The sequence below is a fragment of the Cynara cardunculus genome (assembly GCF_001531365.2).
Source record: "Cynara cardunculus var. scolymus isolate 2C chromosome LG 13, CcrdV1, whole genome shotgun sequence".
NCBI classification, from domain to species: Eukaryota; Viridiplantae; Streptophyta; class Magnoliopsida; order Asterales; family Asteraceae; genus Cynara; species Cynara cardunculus.
The window spans coordinates 9,821,221-9,839,364 of NC_037540.1; the positions used below are offsets into that span (position 1 = coordinate 9,821,221).

General features: G+C 38.3%; 2 protein-coding genes across 7 annotated transcripts; one reads left to right on the forward strand and one right to left on the reverse strand.

Moving 5' to 3' along the window:
- Window positions 1-275: 275 nt before the first annotated feature.
- LOC112525176 lies at window positions 276-7,192 on the forward strand. 2 transcript variants are annotated; one of them, XM_025135181.1, is made up of 8 exons: window positions 276-540; window positions 874-2,082; window positions 2,836-2,954; window positions 3,284-3,904; window positions 3,988-4,294; window positions 4,690-4,858; window positions 5,185-5,287; window positions 6,819-7,192. In XM_025135181.1, exons 2-8 carry the CDS (start codon window positions 895-897, stop codon window positions 6,934-6,936), a joined length of 2,625 nt encoding a protein of 874 aa, XP_024990949.1. In that variant the 5' UTR covers window positions 276-540; window positions 874-894; the 3' UTR covers window positions 6,937-7,192. The 2 variants fall into 2 exon arrangements, with proteins under 2 accessions (XP_024990949.1, XP_024990950.1); XM_025135182.1 differs by having other exon boundaries at window positions 4,693-4,858; window positions 6,819-6,954.
- An 833-nt stretch (window positions 7,193-8,025) lies between these two features.
- Window positions 8,026-17,620, reverse strand: LOC112525166 (myosin-11-like). 5 transcript variants are annotated; one of them, XM_025135161.1, is made up of 10 exons: window positions 17,388-17,620; window positions 16,565-16,762; window positions 16,331-16,453; window positions 15,240-15,277; window positions 14,995-15,154; window positions 12,551-14,237; window positions 10,348-12,392; window positions 10,139-10,245; window positions 8,363-8,599; window positions 8,026-8,167 (listed from the first exon to the last, which is right to left on the reverse strand). In XM_025135161.1, exons 1-9 carry the CDS (start codon window positions 17,514-17,516, stop codon window positions 8,377-8,379), a joined length of 4,710 nt encoding a protein of 1,569 aa, XP_024990929.1. In that variant the 5' UTR covers window positions 17,517-17,620; the 3' UTR covers window positions 8,026-8,167; window positions 8,363-8,376. The 5 variants fall into 5 exon arrangements, with proteins under 5 accessions (XP_024990929.1, XP_024990930.1, XP_024990928.1 ...); XM_025135162.1 differs by having other exon boundaries at window positions 8,120-8,599; window positions 12,551-13,583; window positions 13,668-14,237; XM_025135160.1 differs by having other exon boundaries at window positions 8,120-8,599.
- Between the last annotated feature and the right edge of the window lie 524 nt (window positions 17,621-18,144).

The window sequence follows — 18,144 nt, forward strand, 5'->3', positions numbered from 1 at the left end:
AAAAAATATTATATAATATATTAAAATATACGATGGAAAGTATATATATATATATATATAATTATAACTTAATATATATATTAAATAATAATAATTAAATATAATTAAATTGATTTGATGTTTACGACACAATTTTCAATGACTAAGAGCACTCCCCTAAATGTGTGATAAAGTATGCAGAAAGTACAAGTAGTAATGTATGATCCGAGACATACGTTGGTCCATGATAACGTGTCAATTCTAATGCATAAAGATCGGGATTAGGTTTAGTTCATCCCCAAAAGGCAAAACAAATCTCTCAAATGGAAACATGATCATGTAATTGTAAACCCAAAACTTCTCTCGTTCTCTCTCTATACCTTCACTTCTCTTGTTTTTATATTTAATCTTGGCAGCTTTTTGGTATCAATCTGTCTTAAATTGATTCCAATTTGCTTTTTTTTTTCTTCCCTTTTCTGGGCCAAGAGGATTTTAGGGTTGGGTTGTGTGTTTTCCCGCACACACAAATATATTGAAAAAAGGGCACACATAGCTTCAGAGGTACGTCTTTCTCTGTTTCAATATCCATACTTTCGATATTGTTCTTGGGTTTATTTGTTTATGAATTGTTGTTTCTTAGTTCGTTATTTTGCTTCTTTGAATTTTGGTCGATCTCGATTCTGTTTCTTTGGATTTCTTATTGAATTGTCTCATTTGATGATGTAAAACACGATTTTGATCTGGCGATGTTTTTTTCTTTCTAATTTGATTGGACTGTTTTTGGGGAAATTGAATCAATCTTTGATCGCAAGATAGTGGTAGGCTTTATTGGATATGGTTTAATTGTGTTTTAGAGAAAAAAAAGGTGAATTTTGTGTTTGGGGGTGAATTCAGGTGTGTAGGGTTAGTAAGAAGATGACCGATGTTCGACCCCAACTGCTACAGAAGCCTGAGAGCACTACTGATGCCTGTTCGAATTTCGAGAGGGATGGTTCCGATTTCGAGAGGGGATTGGAAGAATTGATGAGGGGGCATTTAGATGATTGTATGTCATTTGCGTCTTGCAGCTCTCCTTGTAACAATGAGGATGGGAATGAGAGTGAGGGCGGTGATCAACTTGTGAGGAGGCGGAGAAGGTCAGATCTCGAGGGTGATGATCTGGCCGAGACTTCTGCTGCTGCTAGAAGACGACAATCACGCATTTTGAGCAGGTGGGCTGCAAGGCAAGCACAGGAGATGATCACTACAATAGAGAGAAGGAATCGTGAATCTGAGTTGATGGCGCTTGCGGGTTTGCATACAGTTTCTATGCTGGATTCTTCATTCTTGAGGGAGTCTCAGTCTCCTACCTCGAGGAGGCAGGGGAATGTTGAGAGGCCAAGCACACGAGCATCATCTATTTTGCAGATGTGGAGGGAATTGGAAGATGAACATGTTTTGGATCGTGCTCGGGAAAGGGTGAGGGAGAGACTTAGGCAGCGGAGGAGTGTGGACTTCAATACAAATGTTTCAAGCTCCAACATGTCGGAAGGCCGAGCAAGTGAACATCAAGGCAGTCTGGAGGATATTACCGAGAGTGAGAATGATTATGGGGCTTGGTCCAACGATCAAATGGAAACACATAATGAGTGTCAAGAAAATGATGTTTCTAGTCGTGAGCAATCTCCGGATTTAGGTGAAGTTGATGGGGAGAGGGAGAGAGTGAGACATATAGTTCGTGGATGGAGGGAGACTGACGTCACTGATCGTTCCTCTAGTGTTGCCGAGAGGAGTGGTAGTCCAAGAGCAGAGTGGCTCAGAGAAACCGAGCGTGAAAGGGTGAGGATAGTGAGGGAATGGGTGCAAATGACTAGTCAGCAGAGGGGATCTCGTGGCAGTCATAGGGAAGAGCAAGGTGCAGTAGTTCATGATCAGAGTCACGATAGGACAACCATTGAAGATGAAGGCCAGCCAGAGCATATTCGAAGGGACATGTTGCGGCTGCGTGGAAGACAAGCTCTACTTGATCTACTTGTGAGGGCTGAAAGGGAACGCCAAAGGGAACTTCAGGGTTTGACAGAGTTTCGTGCTGTTTCTGATTTTGCTCATCGCAATCGAATACAGGTCAGTTTCATTCCTCACCCCTTGCTTTGCTCGCCTTACACACCTTTCAAGCAACCATTAATATCTTGTTAGCATTGTTTGCATTATTGCAAATGAACATATGTTCTTGATTCATTATGTGATTTTTCCTGGAAGGCAAGATTCAGAAATGATCCCTGATCTTGTTGTTCTTGGAGAACAAAGCATGGGTTACAATTAGGATGAGAAAGGTTCTGTTCCTCCTCATTTTCGGTCCATTTCCTTGTTGCTAGATGCATGCTTCCATCTAACTATATAATCGGTTTCTACTTAGTTTTGCTTTTGAGCATATGGATGTACTTGAAAGCTTTCACTTTGTTGAATCTTATGCTGCTTCTTGAACGGCTTACCTGAAGTTTCAGGCATTTTAGTAAGAAATCAGTCATGGTTGTTAGAACAAGTACCGATAATATGAAACCTCTTAAAGGTCCATACATCGATTTGTTTGACATAGACTCCTTTGATTTTGATGTTATTTTTGTACAATTGCAAGATATTAATCAGGAATGGGATGTTCAAAATAAGTTCTCCATGTAAATTGCTTGTATCCATGGAGCTGTGCATGCATGTAATGAAGTTTTCTTAAAACGTGGTGTAGTTTGCCTTTGTTTTTCGTAATTATGAACACACCTCAGATGCCCTCTTCATTGATATATTAGCAATTTTATGCTTTTCATTAGAAATTTTAGGCCTATAAATGTGATCAGGTGTTGACATTTGCCTTCATTATGTCAGTCGTTACTGAGAGGCAGATTCTTACGAAATGAAAGGCCCGTGGAGGAAGAGAGGCTTCCGTCAGTGGCAGCTAGTGAGTTAGTCCAGTTGAGACAACGTCACACTGTCTCTGGTCTGAGGTACATTTTATTCAATAAAGCTTTGACTTGGGATCATTTCATACTTTTCAACTTGAACATTTGCTCCAAACTTCCCGCCATCTTCTGGTAATTTGCAACATTTAGATCGCCTCCTTGTGGCACAATGTTTCTTTTATGTTTTTTTCGTTAATGTTTTGAGCCAACCAAGGTAAGTTTAGGATGTGGTAGTACCTCAAACAAACCGAACTGAGTTTCATTGTGTTCATTTTCCTTATTTAAAATCAAGTCTAATTGTTTTTGCTTTTTAGTCCTAGCTTGTAAACAAACAAACAGTTTTCATTTGTGTGGTGGGGCTGTCTCTTAATCAGGGAAGGGTTTCGGTTCAGACTGGAAAACATTGTCCGTGGTCAAGCAAGCGGCCAATCTGAAAATTCTTCTAACAATAGCAACAATGATTTTGGAAGTGATGAGACTCATGCAAACACTCGACATGAGATTGAACATCGAAACCAGGAGCAAGCTCAGTCTTTGGTTCAGGAAACCGACATTCATCAGGTTTCAAATCATGGAGGAAGTTTGGAAAGTGGTGCAACCATTCAAAGTACAAATCAGCAAGCAAACGTCGGTGAAGGAGAAGATTGGCAGGGTCAGGTTGCTGCTGATGAGAGTGGAGACTGGCAGCAGCCAGGCTATAACGAGTTCAATGAATGGAGAGGTGGAAATTCAGAAGCCGCTGATCGGAATTGGCAACAAATTTCAGGTACTGATTGGCCTCAAGAAACCTCAGGGAGTGAAGTACGTGCACGTATGCAAGGAACAAATGAGTCTTGGCATGAACCAGGCTCACGGGAAACCGTTGAAAGTTGGTCCGAGGGGCCTTCTGGTCCTCCAAGAACACGGCGTACCATTCCTGTTAGGAGAGCCAATAGATTCCATGCACCAGAGGACGATAATGTGTACAGTATGGAATTAAGAGAACTTTTAAGCAGGTATTAGACCTTTGTTAAATTGTTATTTGGCATTTGAGCATTTTAAGCCGTCTTTTAGCAACTGATTTTCTTGTTTATCATAGGAGAAGTGTTTCGAATCTTCTTCGTAGTGGTTTTCGCGAGAGTTTGGACCATCTGATTCAATCATATGTTGAAAGGCAAGGTCGTGGTCCGATTGATTGGGATCTTCACAGAAACTTGCCTAATCCGACATCACCAGAGGCCGGCCAAGAGCAGCGTGGGGATGAAGACAATGAGAACCAACACGAAACCGTTGGCAGACCTTCACTTGCTTTACCATCTCCTCCAGTCCCTCCACCACAACCAATTTGGCACCATGATTTGGCTCATTCTACTTGGTCCCGCCACAACATTCATCGCTCAGAATTTGTAAGCCATTTTCTGTGGGATAGCTGCGCCTGATTAGGACCCGACTTTCTTGCTCGTCTTACCTGCATGTTTAAGTTGCTATGTACATTAATTTTTACTTGTTTTACATGTTTTACCTCATTACATTGTTTGCTTGGACACCATTGATTCGTGCACACAACACCGAAACGTTATTCTACCTGTTATATTTTCTGAGTACCTCTTATATTACCTATCATATTGCCTGCTTGCACACACCTTTCTTATATACCGGTCTTCACAGAAACCTCTGGCTCCTAGTGGTCGAGATAAGATCTACGTGCATCCTACCCCTCCCAGACCCTACTTTTGAGTGGGATATACTTGATTCATGTTCTGCTTTTTTGTTGTGATCCTATTTCTGGTAATTTGTGCAGCAGGAGTGGGAGATGATCAACGACTTGAGGGCAGATATGGCGAGGCTGCAGCAAGGCATGAGTCACATGCAGAGGATGCTTGAGGCTTGCATGGACATGCAACTCGAGTTGCAACGTTCCGTCAAACAGGAAGTTTCTGCTGCTTTGAATCGGGCAGGGAGCGGACAAGGTGAATATTAATGCCTAAACTGTAGTTTCTTACTCCCTCTATCTCAAAACAAATGTCCATATTTTGTCCCAAAGTAAGTGTCGACCTTCAACAAATAAATGCATACTTTTGAATCCTAGCTTTAGTTACGAGATGGATAAATTTGTTACTCCCTCTATTAGTAACGTAAAATTGTCATTTGGTGACTTAAAAAGTGTAATAATCACACATCTCTAAAACTGTGTGCCTTTTTTTATTGTGATCATTTATTTTGGCTGTGGGAGTACTCACTTTATATCACACACATACAGTAAAAAGAACGTAAAACTTGGTGAAATGTCTTGTAGGTGTTGATGCAGCAACTTCCGAAAATGGTTCTAAATGGGTTCATGTCAAAAAGGGAACCTGTTGTGTTTGTTGTGATAATCAAATTGATTCGCTACTGTACAGGTACTCTTCACTTATGTCCTATACACTTTTCGTTTTGATGGAATTGGGTTATTTGTCGCATACACGCATGGTAAAGATAAATTCTTTTTTACCCTTTCTGCAAAGAGTAAATATTTGCCAACCACCATGGTTACCATTAAAATCACCTTCTCTCTTTCTCAAGAATTTGATGGTAAAATTGGTGTTTCCTCTAAATTTTTTGCTTTCATAAATAGGAGCTGCCTAGTAAAAACATGATTAACCGTAAAATATGAGGCTTGTCTTGCCTGCCATGGTGGTTATGGTCTCACTTGACAACAATCCATGACTATTTTTTGACTTGGTGACTTTTTAGAATCATTGTGTTGACTTCTTGTTGTAAACTTACCATTGTTCTTGAAAAAAAAAAAAAAACACTATATTCTGTGTGAGACTAAGCGGATTTGAATAAATTTTGGAGATGTAAATACAAAATACTTCTTGTCTAAAATTGCCATTCTTGCAAAAGCCATGTTTGACAACCATAAGCTAGCTTACTTTTGAGCTTATTAAGAACCCCGTTTTGTAAGCCATAAGCTTTTTGAAAAACTACTTCAGATGGTTGTACATTGTCATCTAACTCATCAACTAGTTTTTACTTGCTAGTTTATCAGCCAACTGCTAGCTTATTAGCCAACAACTAGCTTTTCATCTAACAATTAGTTTGCCAAACATAGCCAAAGTGTGGTGTTTTTGTGCGGAGGCCTACAGGGGCCTTTTGGGGCCAAGGCCTCTGCTATTCTTTTATCTCCTAGGTAGGTAAAGTTTAGTCCACTTTGTTAAAATATTATTTTTTCCACTTCTTAAGTCTGGCCACCCCGGTTAAAAGGCTTGTGTTCCGCTATTGGTTGCATTTTTTGCAAGAACAATGGTTTGTCCGGATGGAAAAGCCAAGCACGAGAGGTTTCAGAAATTCAATCTCTCTTTTTGGTTGGGGCAGTTTACCAAACGCTTACCGGGTAAGCGCTTAGCAACAAGTGTCACCACTTTTACTTACCTTATGGGGAACATTTCCGCCCATCAAAATGGATTGATGGTTTGTGTTTTTAATGTGGTAAGCACTTACCGGGTAAGAGTCTTCACCCTCACTTACCGGGTAAAGCTTTTGATCTTTGTCTTCCCTCTTACCGGATATGATTATCGCTCCTTGTTATGTTCATCTGTAAGGTAATTGAACTGGTAAGTGCTTACCAAGGTAAGTGTTTAGTAAACGGCCCCTTATTCAAGAAATTCTTCAGAAAGAAGATCAAATAACCTAAATTTCCAACCATAAATGTTAAATTTTTATTCAGAAAAGCACAAAGATTTAGCTGAGTAGTGGTAATGGTGATCACCAGCCACTCTATCCATTGGGGGTAAAGGTCAGGTCTGCATAAATCTCATCTCTCGCAAACATATCTTTCAGGGATATATGGGGTTTGTTTGGTTTCATTGTCAGCAGTGTGGCACAAGTGAGGTTTAAATTATATAGATGTTTGTTTGAATGTAATGTGTTGTTGTGATGGGGGTACAGATGCGGGCATATGTGCACGTGCTCGAAGTGTGCAAATGAATTGGTTCGTGGAGGAGGGAAATGTCCCTTGTGCCGGGCACCCATTGTTGAGGTTATCCGAGCTTACTCCATATTGTAAACAGATTACAAACTGACCGAAGAAGAAAAGAAGAAGAAGAAGACGACTTTGATCATCTACTTGCTAAATGAAAGTAGGTTTCTCAGGTTCTTCATCTCCTCTTCCTCCTCCGTATGTAAAGTGTTCAGTTTTTTTGCTTTCTTTTTTATGATATCACATGTATTGTTATTGCATTATACAAACAAAAGGGATCGATTGCCGCATTTTGATTCATCGTTATCACATAAATAAAATTCCACATGAATTTTTCTGGGTTTTTGTTGTGTTTAGGGATGGTGATTTGCCCTGACCCGGTGGGGAACCCGGTTCTCCAGACCTGAACGGGGACGGGGATTCCCTGCTAAAACAGGTCCCGGGGCCGGGGATCCCCGGTAAACTCAAACCGGGGACGGGGATGGGGACAGAGATCCCCGGTATAATCAAGCTAAAGGATACTATTTACAGGGTTTGACCAGGGTTTTACTCGATTGGTTAACGGCTTTATGGGGTATATTATCATATTATTAGGGCCCAACACACATCTTTTATTTGAACGTGCTTATCAGTCGGTTATCAAGTAGTTTTATGTAGTTCGAAGACGGAGATTTAAAAATTCCACATAAACAATAATAATTTGTAAACTTGAATTTTGAAAGATTTCTAAAAAACAAGGCAAAGTGTTCTATCACATGGTAAAAAATATCGGTACGAATAAATTTACATGTGAAAATATTTGTGTTCGGAATTTTGAATGTCCGATTAAAAATTGAAAAAAGTAAAGGTATTCAATCAAAAATAAACTCAAAGCTTATCGGTTATTTAATGGAGTTTTAAAAGGCTATATCTAAACTATAGTAATTTGTAAGGGCCTATATCCGACTCTTGTCCGGTAAGCGTTTACGAGTGAGATTCAACACCTTCACATAACTTACAAGGTAAGATTCTAATATATTAAAACGACATCGTATGCAACCTTTTTATCCGGTAAAAGCTTACCAGGTAAGACTCTCGATCCTTGTCATTGCTCTTACAGAATAAGATTCTTAATCTTTGACATGTTCATCCGATAAGGTAAAATGACCTGGTAAATGTGTCTGGTAAACGGCATCCAAGTAACATCTGATAAGTATTTACCCGGTAAGAATTTGGTAAGTAAGAATTTGGTAAACGGCGCTAAATCAAAAGCACACTCCTACAGATTGAATGGTCAAGTCAAAGGTCTACCATAACCCTTTTTCTGAATTAAAACAACCTGCAGTTTCAAGTAGTACATTTTACATAAATCATTGGTCTGTAACAATAAATCTAACTAACATATAAAAGAAAACAAGTTTCATCAAAATCTACTCTTTCATTTTCTATTTACTCCTCATCACCATTTCTTTCCTCATAGATTTTATGAGTTCATAAATCATGAATATTAATAAGTAAGAATATGATATCTTACCTTACTTAATGGATTTATGAAAACCAGCTCCTTCCAGGACCAACTGCCTTTAGCTTCAAAACAAGCTCTTCCCGTTGAGCTTCTACTTCCGCATATTTGAGGCTCATGTTCAGGTACCGTTCTTGAAGTTCATTCAGCTCCGCCTCAAGTGATGAATCCTCGTGCTTAATTGTTTTATGTTCAATTTCTAACTCGACGGGCATATCTGACTCACGAGCTTTTCCCTCAGACAAGAAGCTGAAATTTGAATAATATTAGTCGGAAAGATCGATGACAGAACAAGAAGAAGAAAAAAAGCATATATTGTGGATAAGTGGAACCCCTTTGAATCCTTTCTAAAAGAGCCCTTGTAGAGAGAGAGACAGAGAGGAGAGGTTCCTACGTATATACAGGTTTAATGGTACGTGTCTAAAAGGTGGACCTAGAATTTTTTTGAAGCAGTGGCACAAATAATTGTGGTAATATAAAATTAAATAAGAATTAATTATACTTTCAAAATACATTATAAGACACCAAGGGCCTGTTTGTTAGAGCTTAATGGAACTCACAACTTATTTGGTCAACTATATATAACTGTTTGATAGTGGCTTAATGATATATAAAGTGGCTTATTCAGTAAGCTTCTAGAGGGAGTTTTATGTAGAAAGCCAAGTTTTTTTCAAACCTGGCCTCCTAATAAAAACACACACTCCTTCCATCTATGAAAAAACCTTTCGAAACAAAAACCTTCCCAATCTATACAGACATACTAATCCACACAAACAACTTTATACATACAAATTTTAATGGAAAACCAACCAAACAACCCCTAAGAAATTACACAAACTAGGTTGGGATTGGCTAATTCATTGATGGGTTGTGGGCTATGATCTGAGAGATGCTTATTTTAATGTTTAAAAAAATTGCAAAATTTATCCACCAAAACTTGAACCTACGACTTCCCTTCCTCTAAGAGCACTCTTATCATTGCTCTGCACCTTTGTTTTGTTTTATTTAACCAAAACGGTGGCACCTTTAAGAATCGTAATTCTTTTCCACAACCTTGGGACAATGAAGTAAGTGGTAGCACAGGCCACCGTTCCTAAGCTAGGTCAGCCCCTGATGTGTATAGTCAATGTGGGACTCCAACACTCCCCCTAAAATAGAGGCTAGATGGTACCCCCAAAGACGGAGACGAAATAGCGGATTGAGTCCCTAGGTGGTGCTAGACCCCAACTCTAATACCATGTTGTGACATATGTGGAACCCCTTTGAATTCTCTCTAAAAGAGTCCTTACAAAGAGATGAAAGGCTCCTACATATGCTTACATATATATAGGGAGGTTCAGGGGAAAACGCCAAAAAAATAAAAAAAATTGAGGAACACCCAGTAACATTCATCCGGACGGTATGTACATATGCATACAAGAAATTGAAGTTGTTTCTTGGTTTTTATGCATGTGTGCATGTTATGCACATGTGCATACCGAACAAATTGCTTACAGATTACTTGTATGACATGTGCATACCGTCCAAATGAACGCTCAACTGGGTGTTCCTCGGTTTTTCTCCTTTTTGTGGTTTTAACCTTGAACCTGACTCTCTCTCTATATATATATATAGGTTTGATGGTAGCCAATCTGTGACTCCAACATATACCTATATAAATAGATCATAGTGTAATTTTAACTTCATAATGTTTATGGAAGAAGTTTAGTAGATGGAAAGAAAGCTGAACTATGATAACCATGTGCAAACAAGGCTAAACTATAATCAGATGAGTTCTTTCACACAAACCTCTTAAGCTGTACTTTGTACATTTCGTTAGCCTCCAAAGCCTCGGCAAGTGCAATCTCTAGTGATTTTATTCTCGATGGTTCATCAACTGTACCAGCTTCCACATCCTATCGAGTGAAAAAGGCAATTTTAGGAGGTTAATACATCGTCATAACTTTGTTATGATCACTTCAAATGTGCTAAAAGTAAGAAAGAATCTGAAATGGTACCTCTGCAAGCTTTATGTCCTCATGCAGACTACTAGTACTATCTGATTCAAAAGGAGCCATATTTTTAGTAGCGAACTCATTTTCCTCTGGTTTCAAACCTTCCTTCTGCTCTTCGAGGGCTTGTTTTGTCTTTATGTATTCGTCTTTTTCCTCTTGAAGACGATTTATCTTCCACTGTAGTTGACTGTTTGACCGTTTCAGACGCCCAAGCTCAGTTTTCAATTCAGCATCCTGTGCACCTAATGCTTCTCTAGCAGTTAGATCCCCTTGAAGGCGCAAAAGCTTTTCTTCTAAGGCAATCTTATTCTGTTTATGGTCCTCCAATTCAATCACTGCCTTCTGCATGCTAGAGGCTTTCTGAAGTAATGAAGCTTTCTCTTCCTTCAACTGTTGATAATCCCCAGATATCATCTGTAATGAAGCTTCCAATCTTTCATTCTCATATTTCACATCATTCAACGAGTTCTTAAGGGCCAAAATTTCATCCTGCAACACTGGAATTTTCTGCAGTTGGACCTTAAGACTAGAATTTTCTTCTGTAAATTGTGCTCTTTCGTATTCACAAGATTTAAGGTTAGCAGCAAGCTCACTAACTGTGTTTTTCAGTTTTTCTTCACCGGATCGGGTATTCTCCAACAACTCCATTAATTTCTCATGGTTGGCCACTAGAACTCCATGGTTCTGTTTGGAAGTGGCAAGCTCATCTGTCAGAGCTAGAATCCTTTTTTCATATTCAACCTGGATAGTATCAAGCTTCTTCTCAGATGATCTAAGTTTTCCCTCAACGTCTGCAATTGCGTTGTCCAGTTTATCCTTATCTGCCCGTAATACGTGCATTTCGAGTATTGCTTCTTTGGCCATTCCATCTCTTTCATCATGGGTTGCTGATATCTGTGTACTCAGGTGTTCTAACTTTCCTTGAAGATTTTCAACTTCAGCCACTTTCTCCGAGTACATTTGATTCAACAAGCTCTCAGCAGTAACATGCTTCTCTGTGTGTTCTTTGAATAGCAGATGTAAACCATCAAGTTCTGCATCAAGCATTTTCTCTTTTGAGGCAATCCCATGGAGCATTGAGGATAACTTTTCTTCTAAGTCTTCCAAATTCTTTGACAACTTCAAGAAATTATCTTGTGACTTCCTCAATTCAGCTTCCAGAACCGTGCAGCGAGTATGCAACTCTAATCTTTGCTGTCTTAATTCGCTATTTGACTTTTGAAGCGAACTACATTCATCCATCAGATTTTCCGTAGTAGCTTCTAATTTGGGATTTGCTTTTTTAAGATACTCGCACTCTTCTTGAGTTTCTAGCCACCGCTTTTGCATGTCCTGCACTTTCTGTCTCATATCAAACTTGGTTGTTTCTACTTCTTTTTCCAGTCTTCTGATTTCAGCCTGTAGGTCCACGACTTGAGATTCTGAATGTTCTGCTTTTAAACGACTTGACTCTCTTGCATCAGTCAGATATCGCAATTGAGGTTCCAGTCCAGATATGCGCCCTGATAAGTGCAAATTATCTTCTTCTAATTCTGCCAAGTGCAGCTCTAACTCTTGATTACGAGACTCAAGCTCCAGTAACTTCTTTTCAAGAATCTTGTTGCCTGAAATATGGGAATCTTTTGTATCATCAACTTCTCTTTGCATAAGTTTGAAACTTTCTTCCAATTGATTATTTACTATTTGCAGATCAGACAACCGAGCCTCCACATCTCTCTGGCGATATTTTTGAGACTGAAGCTCCTCTTCCTTAACCAAACAGTCAGATTTAAGCCCTTCTGTCTCAGAGGTTTTGGCCAATAGTTCTTCATCCATGTCTTTAACCCTGGATTGTAATTCCTTAATCAAGATCTCAAGTGTGCTTTCCTTGTCTTTCAAACTATCGTCCACCTCAATTTTAACATGAGAAGGATCTTTCGACGTCAGTTTGATTTCCTCTTCACCACTTTGAATGTTATCTTCAATCACACAGAAGTTTTCCAGTGATTTATTGAGCTTGATGACATTGTCCAAGACAACAGCAGCCTGCTCTTCTTGATTGAAGGAATCTGAACATTCCAAAATATATGAACTGTAAAGAACTATAACAATCCAACTTTAAAAAATCACTTGGCAAAAATGTACAACAAAGGGTAAAAAACATGTTGAATAACCCGTGACTACTCATACACTCAAACCTTGTAGAGAATTTGAATGAATGACTTACTTGCATTTTGTTCTTCTTGTTGTTGTTTCAATAATTGATTCAATGCAGCAATCTCAGTTTCCTGCTCTCCTGCTTTTTCTTGGTATTTCACAAGTTCACTATCAAGATAGCAAGCTCTATTCTTGAAAACTTGCATTTGGACCTCCAGTTCTAGACACTTGCTTTCTAGATCTTTACAACGAATTTGTAGATCGCCAGAAGCTATTTCATCGGGCTTCATCTTCTTTGCTTCCTCTTTGATTTGCCATGTCCGGCACTCGAGTTTCCCGACCTTGGCATCTTCAATACTGGGCGACTCGGTGCTAGGACGCTCACCCAGTAAGAAACTAATAGAAGTGCCACTGGTCGAAAGATCCTTACTTAATTCTTTAAGCTTATAGAGGAGATCTAGATTTTCTTCAGTAAGTTCATTACAATCTCTTTCAAGCTCCAGAACCTTGGCCTTTAAAGATTTAACTTCTTCAACAAGTTCAGGATTTTCTATTGCCTGGGACTCTGTTTCCTTCAGAATTGGTGCGGCAAGAGCTTGTGATAATTTTGCTTCCAAATTAAAGATGTCTTTGTCTTTCAAGCTTAACTTCTCTTTCCATTCTAATTCACTATTCAATAGATTTTGCATCTTCAGGTTTCTCCCGAGTTCTATTTCTCGATTTTTCTCCTCCAGGGTCTTCTCCAGATAGAGGATTGTACTTTCCAACTTTTTCTGTGATTCCTGAAATTTCTGTAGTTCGAGCTCTAATTTCCATCCCTCTTTTAATTCAACCTGCGTTAGTAAATCAGTTTCCGGGTCCTCAACATGACCATTTTCATAATCCGAATCACAATTGACCTTAATCTTCTTGGCTAACATTTGTTCCGTTGTATACTCTTCTCCACTGTCTTCATGCTCACAACGTAACTTCATTCCTAAATCACCTGCTGGCCGTTCTGATGCAGCGAGACTCTTTATCTCCAATCTCTGCTTTTCTATGGTCTCTTCCAGTTCCTGGAGGACAGAGACTAGCGCAAGGTGTGATTCTTGAGTTTTCTCCAACTGTAGAGCCAAAGTATTATTCAAATCTTTCTGAAATTTTATTTCTTCTTCCATTTCTGCCTGGATATCATTTTTATCTTGTACCTGAGATTTTAGATAGTCAGCATCCCTTTCTTTCATTGCCGATTCACTGAGGAGAGCTTTCAGGTGTTTGATTTCATGTTTTAGATCATTACATTCTGTTTGTAATGTAGAGAGCTCCATAGTTGCATTCTCCAGGTTCTTTGTTTGATCATTAGTCACCTTCCTTGATAAATCAAGATCAACCACCAACTTCCGAGCATTTCTTTCCCACTTTCTTGCTTCTGCACGAAGTTCTTCTGGTGTGGTTGCTTCAGCGTCCATAACAAATTCAGAGGAACCAAAAGTTCGTAATGGTGATGCAGGAACATTATGTGAAATTTTCCCAGAGTCTTGTCTTCTATTTAAAATATTCTTTCCTGAACCTGGGCTGAAAGGAGAATGATTTGATCTTGGAGAACCATATACATTGACCGAGGTATACAATGTGCTATTTTGAGAGCCAGTTGATTCTGGTCTTCCAATCAGATCAATTGCACCTTCACTGAGGTTACTACGAGAACTTTCCCCACCAAAAGAATACTCCATCGAATCAAAGCTATGATGTGATCTCACTGTCGGTAAGCTTGCCTCCTGTTGAACAAATAAAGATATTCTTAGATACACAAGATTTTAAGACTAATGTTATTCCATTGAGTTAAAAAGCTTGTAGGTAAAGAAATTGAAGCAACCACAATGTCAAAAAATGCTTTCCCCAATTGTCAAAAGAGCAAAGGAGATAACAAGCACCACTATCCACATAAGTAATTCGTGTGTCTCTAACTAAAAACAACTAAGAACTCTTTTTTGAAGAAAACTCTACAGTTTTTTGATTGACAACCATGAGAGTGGTGTTGCTACTGGCCCTACAGTGTTATGAAAACAGTGAAAGCTAGTAGCTTAGTCAAACATGTTAATTGGATTCTCGAAATGCACATGTAACATTTATGACAGGACATCTAAAAGAAGAAATGTTTTGGTATATCTTTTATGGATCTATAACTAGCATAGCATAAAATAAGATCAAGAGTGGTGCGAAATACTAGATCACAGGAAGTTATTGACCTAGATGTTGTCAACAGCTGCTGTTACTGTGATTGCTAAAGACACTAAATGAACAAACAAACAGAATAAGACAATAGAACTCTATCAAGTTTCAGCCAGGTTCTGCAAGAAAGCATCTCAACTTAGTATACTTTGTTTTAATTGTACCAAAGTAATTTGAATCAAATTGCAAGAGAGAATAAAAGAGATAAACATACTTCTGATCAATTAACAGCCGAGGACAAGTTACGATTCTAGCTATGGTTTAAGAGCAATAAACCTTTTATTAGAGTTAGGTGAAAAATACCCTGCTACCAAGTCCTCTTGCATGAGATGTGTCCAGATTGCTATTGCTCTTGGAAGATCCTACACTTCTAGTGCTTTTACCATCTGGTGCATCTGACATGTTATCTAGATCACTATAGTCTGAATTGACATCTTCTGTAAGAGAATTGGTGTCTCTCCATCTGTTTTCATGAAACATGCAGCACGTTACAACCTTTGCAATCATTTGAAGAAAAATCATCAAGCTTCTCTTGTTCATGAACAAACCTCAAATTTGCTCGAGGAGTTAAGCACTGAATAGCGACCTGCAAACATAAGTTTTTCCTTCTGAGAGAGCAAATACAGGACTTCATCTCATAAGAAGGGTCTATTATACAAATTAAAGACCAGCAAAATCCTAATCCCATGACATGAAGAACATATTCAGACATTATGATCTAAAATCAGCCCACAAGCATAATGTACCTTAATAAGAACAATAATCTTTGCATAAGCTTCTCCGCATTTCTAAAAATACCACCCCAAACGTTCATAAAACTCAGCTTGAAGTATAAATCGTGTTACGCATCATATTGATGAGTATTAGAGCATCCCCCGAGCTTGTAGCAGCAAAATTTGCTTGATATATGGTCACCATGATGCAGAATTAGAAATCTTGTTTCTAATATCTATAAGGAGACATGATATACCACGTGTAAGTTACAAGTAGCCCCTGTTATGCCACCCAACCCCCCCCCCCTAAAAATGGCAGCTGTTATAAAGAACATGGTGGAGCTCTTGCACATAATTTGTGGAATTTGTACATCAATAGTTCCTTGACTGAAGATCAAATTTCATTTTATATGTTGAGAAGTGAATCATTCAGCTCATTTTGCTTCGTATGAGTGTAATAAAAAGGTGGCTCTCTTAACCACAAGAGTGGTGCCCAGTTGGTTTGAGCTTGGACTCCAAAGGTCAAAAGTGCCTGGAGGTCCCAGATTCGAATCCGAGGAATAAAATTCCCCTTGTAGCCACGGAGGTTCAAATGCGATGACTCCGGGCTACTTGCGAAGCGGGTGGTCGCCCTAGGATTAGTCGGCTCGCATAGCCGGTTGGATATCCAGGTTGATAAAAAAAAAGTGGCTCTCTGACATGAGGCATATGATCCACATGAAACAATGTTGCTTTTAAGAGAACATGAAGCATGTCCTTCTACGGGTGAACGTAAACTCTGTATGTCAGTCTTTATGAACATATATCAAAGATGCAAGAATGCACAGTCAGAAAAGCCACATAAAAGTAGTAACTTTACATTTTAAGAATCCAGCAAAGAGGTTACATTATTCCAAAATAAGACTTGTGGCATCCGAGTGACTCACCTGTAAGATTGTCCCATGATCGCACTTTTTCAGTGGTAGTGCAACGGGAAGAGAAGTTTCAGAACTCAAGTAACTTGACAAATTGACAGTAACCTCTCCAAGGATGCTAGATCTAGTTGATCCCTGCCAAAAAGAAATCATGAGATAATACGGAATAACTAGACTGCATCAATGAAAGAAGATTCAATTTTAAATTATAAACATAAATGCAATGAGGCAAGATAGGTGTCATACCTTTGAAATAAGAAGCTTATACAGGCATTGCTGAAGCTCTTTTGAAGCGTCATCATGGGAGACCCAAATGGATTCTGACAAGGTCTCGGTCCATCTACAGTTTCCATTGCATACGGATGCTTTACCTGTTTTGCTAACAGTTTTATCTGTTTCTATGGAAATGAGAGAGAGTGAAAGCTTATCCCATCCCGTGGGTACCTGCAAAAACAAAACCATAAAGACCGTTAAAGACAAAACTGTGGAAAAATGAATCCTTAACAAACAAGGAATCTTGGTTACAACTAAAACTGATAGCTACTTGAAATCTAACATGGGCCAGCTTGTCACAATATAGCTCTTCTTTCATCATTCTAACCAAAAATAGATTCCTGCAACTTATCTAAATACTCCTTTCCTCCAATTACTAAAGCAATTTGCTAGAAAGTTAAAAGTATTGACAAAAATAATTATGTCTCCATCGTGGTTAACACCCACTACAACTCACAATGTGTAGTTTCTTCATATGGAGTTCACTTTTTAGGCATCTCTAGAAACAACATGTAGACAAACATCATCATTTCCAGAAGACATATTGCCTAATCAAGCACTTGTCATTTGATTCCAATATCGATTTACTTCACTCAACATGAAAGATGAAACTCGACAAACAAAGAAAATCGCAAACTGCAATTATCAATCCCACAATCTTCATTCATTAATTTTACAAAACTTTTGAAACATCAAATAACCTTCCAAGGATTAGACAATCCATTATCCATACAAAGTAAAAAAAAAAGGAACAGTTAACAGTCGTGTAGTATGTATGAGAGAGAGAGAGAGATACCTGAAGAGCTTGAAGACTGGAGAACTTGAAATCGAGTCTTTCGCCTGGTTTGAAATCAACAGAGGAAGATGAGGAGGAATTGCGCTTGTGAAACCTATTCATCATCTTCTGCTTCATCATCTCCTTCATTCTGATTGAATTGGATTAGTTTATCGATTGTCTGATCGTAACCCTTTTGATCCGCAGTTCATTAACATGAAATTGAAAGAGATGAAGAGAGAGAGAGAGAGAGATGGAAATGGCGGAGTGTATTTCAGTTGCGACTTGTCTTCTTTGTCGTAGTGCTTCTCCAAATCGTCTCTGATATCTTTATTGCTTGCTTGTCGTTTCCTTTGGAAGACCCGCAATTATTCCTCCACTCACCCTAAATTTGTAGTAATAATAAATACATGCTTTAAGATGTTTTTTTTTAATTATTAGTTTAATTCAATTTTAGTGGATTTGGAGAATAAAACGTTATTTAAATATTACAAATATATTATGTTTGGTTTTTATTATAACATTTTTTAGCAGATTTTTCGAAATTTATTTTTAAAAAAAATCAAAAGTTGCAATTTTTAATAAATTATATTTATTTTTAATAAATTTTTATTTTAGAGAATATAACATTATTAAAATATTCTTTATTAAAATACTAGAAAAGTATTTGTGCAATACAGCGAGACACATCTCGATTTTAATGTTTTATTTTATTATTTGTCTTTGTCAATGTTATAATACAATTTTATGTGTTTTTAAAAAAAATAATGATTTTATT

What these genes read in the sequence shown, in the direction of transcription:
- LOC112525176 (XM_025135181.1), top strand. Translation starts at nt 895, where the DNA reads ATGACCGATGTTCGACCCCAACTGCTACAGAAGCCTGAGAGCACTACT. An exon ending in CACACTGTCTCTGGTCTGAG is followed by an intron (nt 2,955 to 3,283) that starts GTACATTTTATT and finishes TCTCTTAATCAG; the next exon opens with GGAAGGGTTTCGGTTCAGAC. An exon ending in ACATTCATCGCTCAGAATTT is followed by an intron (nt 4,295 to 4,689) that starts GTAAGCCATTTT and finishes TAATTTGTGCAG; the next exon opens with CAGGAGTGGGAGATGATCAA.
- LOC112525166 (XM_025135161.1), bottom strand. Translation starts at nt 17,516, where the DNA reads ATGAAGGAGATGATGAAGCAGAAGATGATGAATAGGTTTCACAAGCGC. An exon ending in ACTCCTCGAGCAAATTTGAG is followed by an intron (nt 15,155 to 15,239) that starts GTTTGTTCATGA and finishes TCATGAAAACAG; the next exon opens with ATGGAGAGACACCAATTCTC. An exon ending in AGGACATAAAGCTTGCAGAG is followed by an intron (nt 10,246 to 10,347) that starts GTACCATTTCAG and finishes TTCACTCGATAG; the next exon opens with GATGTGGAAGCTGGTACAGT.